Source organism: Leopardus geoffroyi, chromosome B3 (assembly GCF_018350155.1).
Source record: "Leopardus geoffroyi isolate Oge1 chromosome B3, O.geoffroyi_Oge1_pat1.0, whole genome shotgun sequence".
In the NCBI taxonomy this organism is placed as follows: domain Eukaryota; kingdom Metazoa; phylum Chordata; class Mammalia; order Carnivora; family Felidae; genus Leopardus; species Leopardus geoffroyi.
Genome location: NC_059337.1, coordinates 4,581,129 through 4,600,622, shown reverse-complemented (window position 1 = coordinate 4,600,622; position 19,494 = coordinate 4,581,129). Strand labels below are relative to the sequence as shown.

The 19,494-nt window shown below is 52.1% G+C and overlaps 1 protein-coding gene and 1 long non-coding RNA gene across 5 annotated transcripts in view; both read left to right on the top strand.

Moving 5' to 3' along the window:
• SLC28A1 (solute carrier family 28 member 1) overlaps positions 1-7,792 on the top strand; it is a 50,519-nt gene extending 42,727 nt beyond the window's left edge. For 3 of the 4 annotated variants that reach the window (XM_045448648.1, XM_045448646.1, XM_045448647.1), the window contains 6 exons: positions 1,166-1,334; positions 1,470-1,667; positions 5,748-5,829; positions 6,605-6,703; positions 6,847-6,958; positions 7,230-7,792. In XM_045448648.1, coding sequence (XP_045304604.1) covers positions 1,166-1,334; positions 1,470-1,667; positions 5,748-5,829; positions 6,605-6,703; positions 6,847-6,958; positions 7,230-7,302 — 733 coding nt within the window. In that variant the 3' untranslated portion in view covers positions 7,303-7,792. The remainder of the gene's footprint in view (positions 1-1,165; positions 1,335-1,469; positions 1,668-5,747; positions 5,830-6,604; positions 6,704-6,846; positions 6,959-7,229) is intronic. The other variant, XM_045448649.1, reaches the window with a different exon arrangement.
• A 9,530-nt stretch (positions 7,793-17,322) lies between these two features.
• Positions 17,323-19,145, top strand: LOC123581951. The gene is made up of 2 exons (XR_006704101.1): positions 17,323-17,552; positions 17,848-19,145. It is a non-coding gene; the product is annotated as an uncharacterized LOC123581951 (long non-coding RNA).
• The last annotated feature ends 349 nt before the right edge of the window (positions 19,146-19,494 follow it).

The following is a 19,494-nucleotide window of genomic DNA, read 5'->3' as shown; positions in this document are numbered from 1 at the left end:
CCTCTCTGCCCCTCCCCTGCTCACGCTCTGTCTCTCTCTTTCTCTCTCCCGAAAATAAACATTAAAAAAATTTTTTTTTTATTTTTATTTTTAAAAAAAAAATTTTTTTTTTCAACGTTTATTCATTTTTGGGACAGAGAGAGACAGAGCATGAACGGGGGAGGGGCAGAGAGAGAGGGAGACACAGAATCGGAAACAGGCTCCAGGCTCTGAGCCATCAGCCCAGAGCCCGATGTGGGGCTCGAACTCACAGACCGCGAGATCGTGACCTGGCTGAAGTCGGACGCCTAACCGACTGCGCCACCCAGGCGCCCCAAACATTAAAATTTTTTAAAAAAACAAACAAAAGTCAAAAGAAACAGGTGATTTTAACGACAAGTTTTTGAGCAGTCTTCACGCCCGGCACGAGGCTTGAATTCACAACCCTGAGATCGACACCTGAGCTGAGATCAAGAGTCAGACACTTAACTCACTGAGCCCACCCGGGTGCCCCTTAATAAAATATTTTTTAACCCAATGTGCCCCAAATATTGTCATTTCAACATGTAGTCAATATAAAACATCATTAATGAGTGACTTCATGTTCTTTTTTTTGTACTTAATCTCTGAAATCTGGCATGTGCTATTTTTTTAATTTTTTCTAATGTTTATTTTATTTTTGACAGAGAGAGACAGAGCATGAGTGGGGGAGGGGCAGAGAGAGGGGGAGACACAGAATCGGAAGTAGGCTCCAGGCTCCCAACTGTCAGCACAGAGCCCGACGCGGGGCTCGAACTCACAGACCGTGAGATCATGACCTGAGCCGAAGTCGGCCGCTTAACCGACTGAGCCACCCGGGCGCCCCTGCTTTATACTTACAACACAGCTCAGCGCTGGCCAGGCTCCTCCCAAGTGCTCTGAAGCCACACGTGGCTGGTGGCTCCCGCCTGTGGACACAGCACGTTGTGGGCAGCCGGGGTCTAATCCTAACGCCGGGTTCAGCGCCTTCTCCCCCCTCCCCCATCCCCCCATCAGCACCTTCTCACTCCCTCCCCTGCCCCAGGGTCTCAGAACAAAGACAAGGACCCTGGCGCTCTGAAGTGCTTCCCTCTCTGAGCCTATAGGATGAGAAGCCCCACTGTTTGTGGGGACAGGCTAATCACGACAGTTCGTGGTCCCAAAACAGAGACGCTCAGAACCTCTTAGAAGCAGCCAGCAGTGGGGCTGCTGTCTCCGTGAAGCTGGTTGCCAACATCGGAGCCAACCTGATCGCCTTCCTGGCGTTGCTGGCCTTCGTCAACGCGGCCCTGTCCTGGCTGGGAGCCATGGTGGGCGTCCAGGAGCTCAGCTTCCAGGTATAGCTGTGCTGCCCGCTTGGCCCGCGAGGGGCGCCCTGGGGGCAGGGGGGTGGGCACCAGTGGGTGGACCCCCAGCAGAGCCCAGGCCAGCCCCGGTCATGGCAGCCGCCCTTGTCCCTGTGCCTCACTCAGCTCATCTGCTCCTATGTCCTGCGGCCCGTGGCCTTCTTAATGGGTGTGACCTGGGAGGACTGCCCGGTGGTGGCCGAGCTGCTGGGGATCAAGCTGTTCCTGAACGAGTTCGTGGCCTATCAGGGGCTCTCCCAGTACAAGCAGCGTCGCCTGGCCGGAGTCGAGGAGTGGGTGGGCACCAAGAAGCAGTGGATCTCCGTGAGTGTCCTGGTCCCCTCCCTGAGCCCCCTGCAGCTGCCGTCCTGGCTCCCGGACGGGCGGTGGACACGCCCGCCTCCCAGCCCTACTGCCCTGAGCAACCAGCCGGCTTCAGGCCTCGCTGCCACCTTCCTGAAAGCCTTTTAGGAGGCTGAGCTGCAAGGAAACAGTCTTGTTTTTAATGTTCATTTATTTTGAGACAGAGAGGAGCACGAGCAGGGGAGGGGCAGAGAGAGCGAGAGAGACAGAATCCCAAGCTCGAACCCACGAACCCTGAGATCGTGACCTGAGCCGAAATCAAGAGTCGGACACTCAACCGACTGAGCCCCCCAGGGTGCCCCAGGAAAGGGTCTTGTTGGGGGAGATCTAAGATCTCCCTGTAGATGGGCCACCATCCCGTGTGGCTTCGGGACAGCCACTGCGCTTTGCCTCTCCTGCTGGAAACTGGTGTCATTTGTGCCGCGGCTGTCCTCAAAGGGACACACGTCCGCGTTCAGTGAGCAGAGGAAGCGAGCTGGGGAGGCCCCACCACGTTCACTGCCATTCTATCAGATTCAGTTCAGGGGCTGGCTTTTTCTGTGGCTAAAAGTTCTATAAAATGAAACTTTCTAAACAAATAAAAGCTCTGTGTGGCATCACTGAGAATAAAACAGTGACCTGTCACCTCGCCATCCTAAAATAACAGCTAGTGTTGTTTTATGCATTTTCTTCTTTTTCTTTTTTTTTTTTTTTTAATTTTTTTTTCAACGTTTATTTATTTTTGGGACAGAGAGAGACAGAGCATGAACGGGGGAGGGTCAGAGAGAGAGAGAGAGGGAGACACAGAATCGGAAACAGGCTCCAGGCTCTGAGCCATCATGAGCCATCAGCCCAGAGCCCGACGCGGGGCTCGAACTCACAGACCGTGAGATCGTGACCTGGCTGAAGTCGGACGCTTAACCGACTGCGCCACCCAGGCGCCCCTTCTTTTTCTTAAGACAGTTTACACGGTTGCCATTATATATATAATTTTTTGAGGGGGGGGCGCAAGTGAGTGAGGAGCAGAGAGAGAGAAGCGGGGCTCGCCTGGGGCTCAAGCTCACCCAGTGCGGGACTTGAACTTACGAACTGTGAGATCATGACCTGGGCCGAAGTCAGATGCTTCCCCCCTGAGCCACCCAGGCACCCCCACACAGTGGCCATTATAGCACCCACCCTGTGTGGTAGCCGGCTTTTCCCCACCTGTTTCTGACAAAAACATTATCTGTGACGTATGGATGCTGACGTATTTCACCAAGACCCCTGCCGTTGGGCCCTCCGGGTTAATTGCATCCTTTGGCTGTTTTACGCGGTGCTGGAATGAGTGGCTGCATGCACAGAGCAGCTCCCTCCTCTCGGATCATTTCCTCCGGAGCTTTCCCAGATGCGGGAAGACTGAATCACAGGGCCTGAATCCTCCAGCGGCTGTTGCCAGTAACTTCCCTAAAGGGTGGGGGCAACTGAAATCGCCCCCCGGCCGTGCCCTGGGCGCTGGTTTCACCGCTAAACGGCACCGAGCAGCCTCTTTGGAAAAAATTAAAAAGTTGTGCCACTTTAACGGACCAATAACAGCTCGTTGTTTATTTTTTATTTTTATTTTTTAATTTTGTTTTTCAACGTTTATTTATTTTTGGGACAGAGAGAGACAGAGCATGAACGGGGGAGGGACAGAGAGAGAGGGAGACATAGAATCGGAAACAGGCTCCAGGCTCTGAGCCATCAGCCCAGAGCCTGACGCGGGGCTCGAACTCACGGACCGCGAGATCGTGACCTGGCTGAAGTCGGACGCTTAACCGACTGCGCCACCCAGGCGCCCCACAGCTCGTTGTTTAAATTGGCATTTCTTGGGTTACTAGGAACTTTTAACAGAAAATGTTTTTTCTTGTCTTTGAAATTAGGTTTTAAATTGTAAGGGAATGTAGCCTCCAGTTAAAAAAAAAAAAAAAAGTTTGAGATCGAAAGTACAGATTTCTCCTTGCTCCTTGTCCTCAACCCCTGTGTCAGTCTCTCCTCTAGAGATAATGGATGGGATGCTCCTTGAGGATCTTTTTTTATGAACTTCTTTCCTTTCGCAAGTGTTTGTTGAGACCTCTAAGGTGCCAGGCACTCTGCTGGGCACCAGAAATTAGAAGGGGAATTAGACAGATATGGTCCCCAGTGTCATGGAACTTACATCTAGTGAAAAGAACAAGAAAGCAAAGGAATAAAAAGTGAAATAAGTCCTTTGTGTTAAGTTCTATGAAGGAAACAAGAAGAGGAAACAAAGGGGTCTTCCTCGGCTGGGCGAGTCACAAAAGGCCCCCCTGAGGTGTGGCAGTTAGGTCAAGACTTGGAGGGTGGAGAAGGGGCCAGGTGAAGCTGGGAAGAATATTCCAGGCAAAGAAAAGGCACGTGCAAAGGCCCTGAGGTTGAAAAACACTTGTTTGGAAAATTGAAAGGAGAGAGGCACAGTTAGAGCAGGTGGTAATCGTAGAAGAGACTGGCATAGGCTGAGGAGTAGTCGAAAGTTCCTGAAGATTTGACATTTTACATTTTAAGATTACACAGGCTGCTGGATAGAGGGTGATTGTAGGTGAGCAAGCAGGATGCAGGAGCCTTAATATTTTTCCATCAATTTGTATAAATTATGTTATAAAGACATTAACCTTTTTCTTTTTTTTTTTTTTAAATCTTTTTCTAATGTGTTTTATACACATATTTTTCCCAGTCTTTCCTCCCCCTTCATCTTGTATTCAGGGATTTTTCTTGTAACAGATTTTACAACAAATCTTTTCCTTTGTGATTTCTTCTATTACTTCTAAACTTAGAAAAGTATCTCCATTCCAGAAATCTGGGAAGTGTTAAATTCCTGAAACATTATGGTGAAATATTTAAAAGCGTAACTTTTGCAGTCAGACAGAACTGAATTCCAACTCTGACACAGCTACCTTCATGCTGTGTGACCTTCCGCAGTTGCTTACCCTCTCTGAGCCTCAGTTTTGCTCCTGTCCAAAATGAGAGTTATAACGCTACCTCGTAAGTATAATTATTATCTTCTTCTATTTTCTATTATTTGACGTTTGAAATACCAGTATTTATCTGCCTCAGTGCCCTAGAAATGATTTTTTTTTTTTTAATGTGGCATGAGGTATGGTGTAAGCCAATTTTTTTTTATTCTAAACTGTTCCACTTGGGTCTTAACATCTCTTTCTGGGAAATTAACTGTTTATGTGGGAAGGGAAGAAGAATTACTTTGCTTAACTACCTAGTGTCTGCCTGGTACTTCCCATGCGGTGTGTGACCCTCCTGACAGCCTTCCAGGCAGGTGCTATGATTCCCACATTCCAGATGGAGACACGAAAACTGCACTTGATCTTAGCCAAAAGGCCGAGACGCGATGAGACGCGAAAACTGAAAGAGGCTGTTGACTTGCTTAATCTGGTCATAGGTGGGGACAAGCCTGGAGCCCGCGTTGGCTGGGCTCCCAGGTCCTCACTGTCTTCAGCAGGCTGTGCTCTGGTGTCTCTAAGTCTCAGAGCCCAAGTCAAGTCTGCAGTGTTGGGAAGGGCCATTCCCCCAGCGCCCCCCAGGGCACAGAGCTCAGTGGGGCCAAAGCGAGAGGGCAGGGCGAGCCTGAATCATACCAGGAAAGGCTGGCAATGAAGATAAGGGGCCTGAGGGCACCTGGGTGGCTCAGTCTGTTAGGGGACCGACTTCTGTTCAGGTCACGATCTCACGGTTGTGGGTTTGAGCCCCGTGTCAGGTTCTCTGCTGTCAGCACCGTGCCTGATTTGGATCCTCTCTCTCTGCCCCTCCCCCACATTCAGTCTCTCCCTTCAAAATAAATAAACATCTAAAAAAAAATTAATGAAGGTAAGGGGACTGAAGTGACAGAAAGGGGGCTGTTTCTCAGGTGGTGCAGCCTGCAAGGACATAGAGGCGGTGTTTGAGGCCCGGGAGGGGCAGCAAAGGTCAAAGACGCACCGGATGTGGGTGAAACTCGGGCCAGGGAGCCAGGGTGGTGTGGGGGCGCCCCGTCCCAGCCAAGGGAAGCCCCTCCTCACTCATCCTCTGTATTTTCAGGTCAGAGCAGAAATCCTCACGACGTTCGCCCTCTGTGGATTCGCCAACTTCAGCTCCATTGGGATCATGCTGGGAGGCCTGAGTGAGTCCGGCAACCTGGGCGGCTGGGGGCCTGGCTCTGAGACAGCTTCCTGGGGATCTTGGGCCTCGGTTCTCCCACGTGTTCAGGGCAGGGCCTGAGCAAGATGGCAGTGGGGGTTCCTTCCGGCCCATGACTGGGCCATGTCATGGCCATGTCAGCCCATGACTGAGCAAGATGGCAGTGGGGGTTCCTTCCGGCCCATGACTTCTCTGTGCCAGGGATCGGCACCTTGGGGTTCGCACCTTGGCCTTGCAGGCCAACCCCGGCTCAGGGGTCTGGGGAGGAGCAGAAAGTGGGGTGCTGGCCCGAGGCTTTGGCCCGCAGGCTCCCATACCCGCGGTGGACACGCGGCCCTGGCGAGGCCTAGGGAGGAAGGCACGGTTCTCGGCTCTTTTCCAAAAAATGTCCACTCTTCACAGTCCCCCCGCCTGGTGGTGTAACTATCCCATTTTACAGAGTAGGACGCTGAGTCTTGGAGAAATGGAGTGATGGCCCCAGAAGTGGCTGAGCCCGTATTTAATCCCAGCTCGGCCTGACTCCAAACTCATGTCCTCTTCCTACATCTGCCGTTGAGGGTGGCAGCCGTGGAGTGCTACCTGGAGCCTCAAATCAGGCCAAGGAGGGTTCCCAAACTCAGTGAGTGGTCAGCAGGGTGACATCTATCCCTCTGGCCGCCCAGAAGAGGGAGGGGAGCAAGCAGGTGCATCCAGAGGCGCAGAGTCCGGGCGGAGGGGCATACGGCTTCCTGGCCTGAAGCCCCCCCGTGCTCTTGTAGCCTCCATGGCCCCCCAGCGGAAGAGCGACTTCTCACAGATAGTGCTCCGGGCGCTCTGCACGGGGACCTGTGTGTCCCTGGTGAATGCCTGCGTGGCCGGTGAGTGCAGGCCTGGCAGAGCCCTGATTTTCTAGCCGGCTCCCATCCAGGGTCGGACACCGAGGCTCTGGGCCCTCCGGAAGTCCCTGGGGGTGGGGAGTGGGGGGCACAGACCCTGCCCAGCAGCTGCCTTCCCTGCGCAGGGGTCCTGTATGTGCCCAGGGGGGCTGAAGTTGACTGCACGAGCCTCCTGAACACAACCGTCAGCAGCAGCAGCTTTGAGGTGTACCAGTGCTGCTGTGAGGCCTTCCAGAGGTGAGGCCTGGGTCGTGGGTCTACGAGGCCCCGCAGGAACGGGGTGCAGAAGACCTGAGTGTCTTAGGGGTGCCTTTGGCACCGGGGTAAGGGGTAGAAATGTCATGGCTGTGGCCGATGTGGCCAGGGGAGGCAGAGGCGGGGCCTGAAGACCAAACTTGGGGACGAATGGGGACCAGAGGCACAGAGCAGCTCCCCTAGGGTTGCACAGACTTTAGGGGCCAGCAGGGCCAGGCCCGGAGCCCAGACCGCAGCCTTTGCTTCTTTTCAGCACCAGCGCAGAGGTCAGCCGCGGGGCCCTGGACACCTGCTGTCGATTTTACAACCACACGACCTGTGCGTAGCCGGGACGGCACGTCTTCGGCCGTCTGGGGGAGCCCCAGGGCTTAGAGTCGCCTCAGTCACACAGTTGGAAAGGAGCGATGGGGCGGGCGGGCAGAGACCGGATGGTATGGAGGTGAAGGATGCTCCCCAGTCCTTGCCCCCTTCCTGCTCCCTCCCGAGATGTGAATTCTTGGGGTCGCCTCTGCCTCCTCGTCTCGCCCCTCCACATCCAAAGAGCACCCTGGTCTCTGTCTTCCCACCTTGCGTCTCTCACATGCTTCTGTTATGGGGTCCCTCCCTCTTCCTCCTCTGGGCACGTGAATCTTGCTTCTGCGGGACGGGTTCTCCTGGGAACCCCTGCCTCTACTTTCAAAGACTCCCCCACCGCCTTTGCCCACAGCACTTCCCAAACTGGTGTCCCGTGAAACACTGGCCGACGAGGTGTTCAGGAGATTCCGGGATCCACCAGGCTTGGGAAACTAGGCGCTGAATAAAGTCAGACAGGTTTTACTTTGTGTTTGTTTCTGTTTTACTGTGGGCTCGTCGAAGCTTGATATAGACACGACAGGAGACGTTTTCCAAATTTGGGGGAGAGCGCAAGCAGGGGAGGAGCAGAGAGAGGGGGACAGAGGATCCAAAGTGGGCTCTGCGTTGACAGGCTGTCGGCACAGAGCCCGACGTGGGGCTCGAACTCACGAACCATGAGATCATGACCTGAGCTGAAGTTGGACACTTAACCACCTGAGCCCCCCAGGTGCCCCCCCTAACTCAGCCTTAGCAACTTTATGAAGTCAGGTACTGTTAGTATCCCTGGTGGCTGAATCAGAGGCCCAGAGAGGTTAGGTAACTTGCCCAAAGCGACACAGCTAGGAAGAGGCAGAGGCAAGATTTGAACCCAGGCCATCCGGCTTCACAAGCTGTGTTTAACCTCCCGGCTAGGTCGCTAACATTCAAGGAACTCAGTTGGGTGGGGGCCTTGTCCTTACCTCCTCCCCTCGCCTTGTCTCCCCAGTCCAATCCTGCTGTTCCGCTGGGTCGGGCTTCTGATGCGTCTTCCCTGCCTCTGAGCCTTCGTCTGTGGTGTCCCCGTCACCCAGCGCGCCCTGCCCCTCTCCCTTTTGCCTTTGCCGCTCCTGCCTCACTTCCCACTTCCCCAGCAGCTTTGGGGGAGTGGCCTGTGGTGCACCTGTCTCTGTGGCCGCCGCTCCCTCCCTCACCTCTGGCAGGTCAGGCTTCCCAGTTGGAGCCAGCACTGGCCTGAGGCAGCAGCCGCTCTGCTCTGTCGGGGGGTGTGCTCCACCGGGCACTGGCCTTGCTCCTCGGGACGCCCACAGGCTGCCCTCAGGGCCTGAGTCCTTCCCCTTAGTTCTGCAGACTGGAGCCTGGCTTGACCCCCACACCCCATGTCTAGGCCCTTATCCCTGCCCCAGGTCCCCCTGAGCTGTCACAGGCCACCCTCCCACGGGAACCGAACCATTTCCCCGTATCAGACCCAGCCCCTTCCCCGCCTGTCCGTCGGGCCATGGAGCTGCCTGAGGGCCCCCCGCCCCGCCCTCCTTCCCTGGGACCCCTGCACACATGTCCCTGGAAGACCGTAAGCCCCTTGGCCACGGGACTCCCCGTGCTTCTGTCTCTCCCCTGGGATTCAGCGCAGGGCTGGGCCCACGAAAGGCCACGAATGAACGCACGTGAAGGAATTGCAACTTGTCTCGGAGGCGCCAGAGCCTGCGTGTGCCCCGCGCCCTAAGGACACACACACGTGGACTCACACGTGCCCTCGGCACTGCTCTGATCGAGGGGCAGGCACAGAATTAAGGTCTCCTTAGTCGTCAGGCCTTCCCCCCACCCCCGTGCTCCTTCCTCCTCATTGGGCACCTGCAGAAGCTGGGGGCCCTTTGAGGCTGGGCCTGCAAATAGATTCTGCCCGGAGAAGGCACCGAGGCTGGTGCCAGATGCCCGTGCTTAACCGCATCCCAGGCGGCGGCTGTAAGTCAAGCTCGGCACAGAAGCCTCCAGCTGCGCCCTCCACGGCCAGGACAGACATTGCTAATCAATCACAGCACTCCCCACACTGAACCCGGAAGGGGCTTCAGAATCCCTATCAGTGCGGTGCTGGACGAGCCCACTGAGACTCGGGGTGCCCTTTCGGGAGAGAACTCTTTGCTGCCCTTGTGCTCAGAAACAGATACTAAGAACCCGAGCTGGCATTGATTTTGTGTCCCTGGCCGGGAAAGGGCTGGGGCTTTTGTAAAAGACTCTAGACGTTAAGGGCGTCGGAGCAGAGAGGGATCCTTGCAAAGACTGAGGCCTGTGTCCGCGACCTGTGTGCTCCAGGATTATGCATTGCGTGTTTACTCGGGCGAGGAATATACACTGCGGACCGGCCGCACCAGTCAGCTCGGGCTGCCGTAACAAAACGACACAGATGGGGCGGCTCAAACGACAAATTTGTCTTGTCATCGATTTGGCAGCCGGAAGCCCAAGACCGGGATGCCCGCACGACCGGTCTCTGGTGATGTCTCTCTTCCTAGGCTGCAGATGGCCACCCTCTCACTGTGTCCTCACTTGGCAGACAGAGACACAGAGAGAGGTAGAGAGAGACCTACAAGCTCTCTGGTGTTTCTTCCTGTAAAGGATCATGGGAACATCATCCTCACGACTTCATCTAACCCTACGTAATCCCCGAGGCCCCATCTCCAAATACCATCACATCGGAGGTAAGAGCTTCCACATGAATTTGGGGGGAACACAATTCAGTCCATGACACCTACTATGTGCCAGGTTCTGAGCTAGACAAGGGGACAGCAGTAAACCAGACTCTGATAAGTTAAGAACTGGCATCTACCTCCGAGAAGGTTGGCTGGGGAGGGAAGCCTCGCCAGAGACAGGAGGTGGCTCCCGGTAAGATGACCTTGAGAGGAGGGAAGGGGAAAAGATCTCCCGCAGAACTTCTAGGGCGTCCATAGGTGGCCTGGCCAATGACATTGTTGGAGGCTCTTGGTACATTGGCAAATGAAAATAATGCCAGACTAGGATTATAAAAATTATGATTTATACTGTCGTATATTTTAACACAGAATACACTGTAATATTGGGTCACCCACAAGATGATGACGGGATTTATTTTTCAGCTAAAGCCCAACTGAATAATTTAAAAAGCCGTTTTTATTAATATCAAAAATGTCACCGTGATTGCATGTTTTTGTACAATAGGTTTCTTTTTTTATATATACATTAGGTTTCTTGAAATATGTAGATTCTGTGCTTTTTTTAAATTTTTCTTTTTTAAGTTTATTTATTTTGAGAGAGAGAGAGAGAGAGAGCATAAGTGAGGTAGGGGCAGAGAGAGAGGGAGGAGAGGATCCCAAGCAGGCTCTACACTGTCAGCACGTTGCCCGACGTGAGGCTCGAACCCACAAACTGTAAGATCATGACCTGAGCCGAAGACGGACGCTTCACTGAGCCACCTTAAGGGCCCCGGATCCTGTGCTTTTCTGTATTTAGTGTAATGACGATCAACATTTAAGATATATATTATTTTAAATTAAGTCCTGGTGGGGTGGTCTAATGACCCTTTTTCAGCCAACATGATGCTACAATTGACCTAATTTGGAGATGTCAGCACAGGTCTACACTGGAAACCGTTCATGGATGTGAGGCTCCCGTCCCCCTTCCTGCTGCCCCTGCGTGTGCCTGACCAACACCAGCAAAACGAACTGAATGGGCTTCACTCACGGAAAGGCCTGGGGCCCAGAGCGTGGTGACAGCAGATGTCTCCCAGACGGGACCGGCCGTGGAGCTTACACAGACGGGGAGCACGTCTATTCCCTGGGTTGGGGAGGGGGGGCCCAGAGGGACTGTCGGCCCGGCCCGGGAGCTGGGAGGCAGCGGGGGGGGGGGGGGGGGGGGGACGGTCACACCACAAGGCCCAGACAGTGGCCCGGTAGTGGGCCCAGGCCTCTGCCTCACATCTGGGGAGCTGGGTGAGGGGAAGGGAGCAGCCTGGAACACCGAACCCCGCGTGAGGCACACACACAGCGTGGCCCACAGTCCGTGCCAAAGACCAAACCCCCCAATCCGCCCTGGACCAGTCTTGCGTAAAAGACAATAAAAGTTAATAGTAATAAAGTCATATGCCATACAAGCCCCAGTTCTTTATTGCTAGCTTCAACAAATATGCAATTATTCTGTCAAATTGCTATGAAGTTTCTGAATGCCACTTTGAGTATCTATTACATGATTACAGACCTATAAACAGACGCGGACCACACCACTCTGTGCTTTGAATGGCATCGTCCTATAGTAGTTTCTGTTAATGAAAACTTGTCTGAGAATTGTCTGCTCGGATGATTGTCCTGCAAACTCATCTCTAAGGAGATGTGTGAAAAGGCTATGGGACTCTGGTCGGAATCCAGGACACCCGCCTTTCAGATAAGAGAAGGCATGTAAAATGACACACAGTAGGAGAATGCCAAATAGTTTATGTAGATGCTGCCCCCTCAAGGGCTGGGGCACAGCCTCCCACCCCGTAAGTGTGGGCTGTGCTTAGTGACTTGCTTGCAAAGAGTGCAGAATGGAAATAGAATAAGAAAGGAACTTTGCTATAGAGGAGGCATCTGGGGGGCTCCTGGGGGGCTCAGTAGGTCAAGGGTCTGACTTTGGCTCAGGTCATGATCTCCTGGTTTGTGGGTTCGAGCCCCACGTTGGGCTCTGTGCTCACAGCTCAGAGCCTGGAGCCTGCTTTGGATTCTGTGTCTCCCTCTCTCTCTCTCTGCCCCTCCCCTGCTTGCTCTCTCTCTCTCTCTCTCTCAAAAATAAATAAACATTAAAAAATTTTAAAAAGAAAAAAGAAACTAACTTTGCTGTAGAGAAACCTGGCAAACACTTCCTTAGCCAGGTGATCATGGTTGACATCATCAGTAACAAATCCAGGTGATAACATACACCCCTGATATATCGTGTTGAGAGCGACACTTCACCTCTGTGGCCTTTCTCCCCAAGGCCTATAACCCCGATCTAACCGTGAGAAAAACATCAGACGATCTCAAATTGAGAGTGAGTCTACGTTGGGGGCACCTGGCTAGCTCCATAGGAAGAGTGTGAGACTCTTGATCTCAGGGTCATGAGTTCGAGGCTCACGTTGGGTACGGAGACTGCCAAAAAAAAAAAAAAAAGTCTACAAAACACCTGACCAGTGAGCAATCCTCAAACTCTTAGGGTCACGAGAAGCGAGGAAAGTCTGAGACACTCACCCGAGGACTCTAAGGAGACAGGGTGACTCGGTATAATGTGGTATTGTAGTGGGTGGATTGTGTCCCCTCCCCCCCGCGCCCCCCCCCCCCCCCCCCGCCACCAAACGATATGTCCAAGTCTCAACTCCCAACAGCTGTGAATGTGACCTCAGGTGGAAATAGGGTCTTACGGATGTAATTAACGATCTCGAGAGGAGATTACCCTGAATCTAGGGTGGGCCCTAAATTCAATGACTGGTGTCTTTATAAGAGAAAGGAGAGGGAAATTTGAAATACACCAAGAAGTCCGTGTGACGATATAAGCGGGGCTTGGAGTCATCAGCCAAGACACAGCTCCCACCACGGGGACGAGCCAAGGAAGACCCGGAGCCACCAGAAGCCAGAAGCAGCGGGAAGGATTCTTCCAGAGCCTTCAGAGGGCCCAGGCCCTACTGATTTAGGCCTCCGACCTCCAGAACTATGAGTATACGTTTCTGTTGTTTTAAGCCACCGGGTTTGTGGTGGTTTGTTAAGGAAGCCCCAGGAGCCAATCCCCCTTGGATGGGATCCTGGAACCGACAAATGACCTTAGAGAAAAACTCATGAAGTCCAAGTCAAGTACGGAGTTTAGATGGAAACACGTTAGCATCAGTCCGTCAGTTGTGACGGTGAGCCGCTGTGATGGGAGAGGTTGGTTAACGAGAGGGGAGACAACAGGATGGACGGGAGCTCTGTACGATTTGTGCAGCCTTTCTAGGTACCTGAAACTATTCTAAAGTTTGGAAGTTTATTTTAACAACGCACTGACAGAAGTTCAGGACGGCTTATAATTCGGCCCGTGGGCAGCTCTGATCTGGACGATGCATTTCCCAGCAGGCAGCCCACGGAAGTCTGAGGTGACCACGGCGATTTCTTCGTCTTCCACCGCATCTCCCCACGGCCCTGCTGTCACCTCTCCCTTCCCCTCTCCGTCCTTCCCATTCACGCCTCCAGAGGAAGATGAGTTAGTCCCGCCCTCTTTCCAGCTACAGAAAGAACATCACCTGCTTGGAATTACTTTTGACTCAGAAGTAGTGAACCCTGAGTTTGGACAGGATCCTAAAAATCACTTTGAGGGTGTCTGCCCTCCTAACTTTTCTGAGAACTTTTATACCCATTGCATGGATGTTCTCTGTTACCACGATTTTTTTTTTTATTTCTTTTTATATTGGAGAGAGAGAGAGGGAGAGCCAGCAGGGAGGGGCAGAGAGAGAGCGACAGAGGATAGAGAATCCCAAGCAGGCATTGCACCGTCAGCACAGAGATCGATGAGGGGCTCGAACCCACAAACCTCGAAATCGTGACCTGAGCCGAAATCAAAAGTTGGACACCCAACCCACTGAGCCACCCAGGTGCCCCTCTGTCACCGTGATTTTACGTTCAAAGCATGAGACTCCAACCCTCATAACCACGTCTGATTGAACCAGGGCTGAACACGTGACTCTGGGAAACCCAGACCCACAGTCTTGCCAATGGCCTTTCAGATTCTCAGGAAAGTATAGAAACAGCTGGGAGCTGAGTCACCACAGTGGGGCTGGCTCGGAGCTGATCTCATTCCCATCCCTCCCAGAGCCCAGCTACTCGCTTCCCCTCAGAGCTGATGAGAGCTGAATTCTTTACCAAACTCCCCTCTAACCTGGGCTGATGTGAGAAAGTTCTTTTCACTTTGTAATCAGAAGGCTGTTGCCCAGGACAGCCACTTGGTCAAAGTCATCATTCTGCTCGCAGCCCAGTGGTTATTATAGCTTGAATACTATCAAAACCAGAATCTCACTACCTGTCCACGCAACCCATTTCACACTGGGCAGTTCCACCTCTTACCAGATCCTTTTTGATTTTATATCAAAAAGTGTTTCCCTTTGATCCCAGCCCTGCCATTATGGGCCGTTCAGAACAAGCCCCATCTCATGGATGTATCTTTATTGGGTTTTTAAAAAAACTATTATTTTAGATCTATTTACCAAAAGCATACTTACTCACTGGTTTTATTTTTTTATTTTTAATGTTTCATTTTTATTTTTGAGACAGAGACAGAGCATGAGTGGGGGAGGGCCAGAGAAAGAGGGAGACACAGAATCCTTAGCAGGCTCCAGGCTCCCAGACGTCAGCACAGAGCTCGACGTGGGGCTCAAACCCATGAACTGTGAGAGCATGACCTGAGCTGAAGTTGGATGTGTAACTAACTGAGCCACCCAGGCACCCCACTAGTTGGTTTTAAAAAGGCAAATCTTACAGAAACCTTATAGAAGTGTTCTAATCCCTTTTCCATGGCAGCTCTTCAACTGTTTGAAGATGGCAAGCATCCAGGCTTCCCTTTTCTGAGCTGGGACCTTTAGACCTGTCACTTGCTTCTCACATAGCACATAATGCTTTCAAAATTTGCCCCAGACCCGATTCTTAGCAGTTCTGCACTCAAATGCAGACAATGCATGAGTCATGAGCAAGTTCCAGATTGAAGCCAGAACACAGCTGATAAACACGATCTCATGGGCGTAACCGAGATGATGTGATGGGAGTAGAGATTGGATGTGGCCCAGGGAGAGGGGATTTAAAAGAGACGGATCTATTAGGAGAGGGTTAAGAAGCTACACGTGCCTGCTTCAGAAACCCTCGAAGCCGAGGGCTTGCGTGTCGAGGGTGAAATGTCATGGAAGGAGACGATAGAGAAAGTCCCATCCCAAAGCACTAGTGGGACCAGAAATAGGATAGGAATGGGGTGGGCGGGACCTTACCCATTGGGACAACTGCTAGGACTCCTACTTATGCACCATCAAGGGTGCAACAACTTCCTAACTTGCCTGGAGGATGATTTCCATCCCCAGAGGGGAACAGAATTGCTGCTTTTATTTACATTTTTTAAGATTTTTAAAAAAATTCTTTTTAACGTTTATTTATTTTTGAGACAGAGACAGAGTGTGAACAGGGGAGGAGCAGAGAGAGAGGGAGACACAGAATCTGAAACGGGCTCCAGGCTCTGAGCTGTCAGCACAGAACTCGAAATCACGGACCGTGAGATCATGACCCGAGCCGAAGTCGGACGCTTAACCGACCAAGTCACCCAGGCGCCCCAAGATTTTTATTTTTAAGTAATCTCTACACCCAATGTGGGGCTCAAATTTCCAACCCCGAGATCAAGAGTCGCACGCTCTACCGACTGAGCCGGCCGGGCACACTGGATATTGCTGCTTTGGACCAAGTTCTGTCAAAGATGTGGAGCAGTGAAGCAGGAGGAACCATGCCCGCAGAGACTTTGTGACTTGAAGCAAAGGGGAGGCAGCACAGCCAGGCACATGAAGTTAAGGGTGTTCAGGAAGCAGACTCTGAGAGGACAGTCAGCTCTTGAATGGAAATCTGGTTCTGCTGCACAAAACATCCCAATGAGGAAGGCAGGCAGAGATGACCCAGGAAACCAACATGATGGTAAATGAGTAGGACCCATGACCCAGCATAGGCAAGATAGCTGGTTGTCCTCCCAAAGTCATTCTCCCCCTTTGTCCTTTAGTAATAACTAAGCCTTGCTGGGCAAATGGCCACCTAGCATAAAGACTACATTTCCCAGCCTTCCTTGCAGCTCAGTGTGGCCATGTGACTAAGGTCCAGTCAACAGCCTGTGGTTAAGTAGGCAGCCTCCGGATCTTGCTCTTAGAGAAGAGGTCAGCAAACTTTTTCTTTTTCTTCTTTTAAAAAATGTTTTTAATGTTTATTTTTGAGAGAGAGACAGAGCACGAGTGGGGGCAGGGGCAGAGAGAGAGAGGGAGACAGAGGATCCAAGTGGGTTCCACACTGTCAGCACAGAGTCTGATGTGGGGCTCGAACCCAGAACCGCGAGATCACGACCTGAGCCAAAGTTGGATGCTTAACCGACTCAGCCACCCACATGCCCCTCAACAGACTTTTTCTTAAAGGGCCAGATGGTAAACATTTTAGGTTTTGTGGTCCAGAGTATCTCTGTTGCTTCTGCTCAACTCTGTCCTTGTAGTTTGAAAGCCCCATTAGGCAATGAGTGAATGAGACAGGCTATATTCCCATAAAACCGGGCTTACAAGAACAGTTGGTCGGCCCCAAGTCTGTAGCCTTAGACGAAAGGGCTCATCGTCTACGTCCCCAGTACGTTTCAGTCTTGCACCATGCCATTCGGACTACAGGTGGGAGGATGAGCCCACTTAGAAGGAGATGAGGTCAATACCTTCGGGATGGGGTGGCCATGAGTTAGAGCCTGGGCCCTGGTGTCTTTGGAGAGCAGGGCTGCTGTGACAGTGCAGACTCCATGTGACACAGGAAAAATGTTTCTCTTATTTATGTCATCGTCTCTCACATCATCTCTTGCACTATTTACACACTCGCTGCCACTGGACAGGAAGAGCAAAACAGGCAGAAAGAAAGAGCAAGTTCGCCTCTTCCCTGTGGGGCTCCTGATGAACAAATGGGAAACGAGATATTCTTAACCGGGTGCCCACCCTCCCCGGCATCCCTGATTCCCTGGCAATTTGGAGTCCGTGCATTCCACTAGAGACCTAAACAGGACGATTCCCTCTGACAAAATCCAAATCTGGAATGTACCGCCCACCTGCCACCAAGAGTTGGAAGAGAGAGTCCTGGGGCACCTGGGCGGCTCAGTCGGTTAAACCTCTGACTTCGGCTCAGGTCATGATCTCACAGTTCGTGAGTTTGAGCCCCGTGTTGGGCTCTGTGCTGACAGCCTGGAGCCTACTTTGGATTCTCTGTCTTCCTCTCTCTCTGCCCCTCCCCTGCTTGCATTCTGTCTCTCAAAAATAAACAAACATTAAAAAAAAATTTTTTTTTTTAAATAGAAGAAGAGAGAGTCCTGATACATGTGTGAGGGAAAGTGGAGAGAGAACCACGTGGCCAAATTGCAAAATTTTCCACATTAGCTTTGCTGACCTTAAACTTTCAACTGCCGGTTATTTTACCAGCAAAAGATGGGTTTATTCAAGAATGGCGGAGAATTACAATCTAGGACAAGCAAGGGCAAAGGAGAGGTATGCTCTTTTATGGAGGAAAGGCTCTTGTAGACACAAAGTCCATCGGGATAAACTGGGGGTTGGATACAATGGAGGCTTCTCGTTGACTGAGTTGTGACTGCCTGTCATTGGCTGGGCTGCGGCCGGGGGAGGAGGAGGATGAGAGCCTTTCTTCCTCCTGCTGGGGCAGCAAAGTAGTGACCACGGGCGAGGTGAACAAGGTCCGTCTCTCCCTGCTGGGTTTGCATGAGAGCTCCCCCCTGCCCACCTCCTGACTCCATTCTAATGAAGTCCCCTCTATTAATTTTTACAGTTTCATGGCAGGAAAGCAACAGCAAGAGAAAGAAGGAAAGAGGGGGCGAGGTAGGGTCCTATCAACGTCACATCTCAGGCCCACGGAGGCAGGAAAACGGAAAGAGGCTGATCCGCCATCGTTGCTGGCCCACCTGTAGATGTGGCCCAAGCCACAATGCGGCCTCTGCCCAGTTGGATCTCAGCCCCTTCCTCTAGGAGAACAGCAGGACGGAACTAGGAGAAGGACATTCCTCCCCAGTCTCCAGCCGGCTCCCCCTCACGTAGCACACATTGCAAATTATATTCACAGTGTCAAAGAACAAGGAAGAGGCCGCCTCACAAGGACTGTATAGAAGAGATTTCATGTCAATTTCAACATCAGGTTTATGTTGCTACCTGCCTTCTTTCCGGACAGACCCCTTTCCCATCTTTTCAAGATGGGACCGATTTCTCATCTGTGAGGTAATAACCATGGGTCACAGCTGCTCACCGGACTGGCACGCAGAACGTCAGAAACGCTCCTCGGGGTCGGGAAACACCGCGTCTGTCAGCCTTTGGAGGTGAGCTCGGGGAGACGTGGGGCGCAGTGGCCCGGCCTCCCCGGTCCTTCCCCGGACCAAGGACACTGTTTTCCCCAAGGAGACCGTTTTTGTTTTTCTTTCCATGGAAAAGAAAAGTCAGTTATGGATGGGATGGGAAACTCACTTTATAAACTAAAGATTGCTTTTATCTCCTGAAACTTAGCTTCTGAATAAGATTCTTTTCTACTTTTAGAGACAACGTTTGTTTATATTCTAACCAAACTTTTTTTTTTTTTTTTTTCTCCCAAAGCCAACGCCTCAATTAGAGGAGAAATGAACTGTATCAAAGCACAGGGCTTTCAAGGGATCTTTTCTCGGGCAGTGCCCCAAGGGCACATGTGTCTAATCTCCTCAAATCTTCTTTGTCTCAGCCTGGGGCTGGGGTGGGTCAGTACTCCCTCCTCCTCCCCCCGCCTCCCCAGACCCCATCCCTCCTCCACTGACCACAGCCCTGAGCCATGCAAGACACCTGCAGGCTGGGCCCAGGGTCCTCTTGTTAGGACAGAACCCAGAGGTAAGAAAGCCCGACGCCCAGCCAGGAAAAGGAGGAGGCTTTCCTCCTGAAGACTCTCCTTGTTCAGTGACTCGTGTTCAACCACCGCAGCGGTGATAAGCTTTCAGGAAGCTCAAGTCAGCAGCTCTCAACCCTTTTATCACTTGCGAGGTGCGTCAGTAACTACGTTGTTTCCTCGTAGCAGTGACAGTGCTGGAGTTTATGAACAATTTACCTTTCTAATAAAAATATATATCAATCAGGGTGGTACTTGACTCAGAATTTTTGTGGTTACAAATGACAGAAAGGAAACCAAATAGCTTAGGAGGGAAGGAAGGGGCGGGCCATGTCGCCAGAAAGACGCAGGTGGGTCCCAGGACCCAGGACTTCACGGAACCAGGATGCTCCGTGTACGTCACGCAGTCCTGGCTTCTCATTGTGTTTGTGTCCTCCTGCACGGTGGCCTCCTTCTGTTGAACTGGCTTCTCCATAAGGCTGGGATCATGGCTGTCAGATAATCATGGAATCACACGGTAGCCTGCTTCCCTAACAGCTAGTTGACAATCAAGGGGCAAATCTCCAGGAGTGTGAC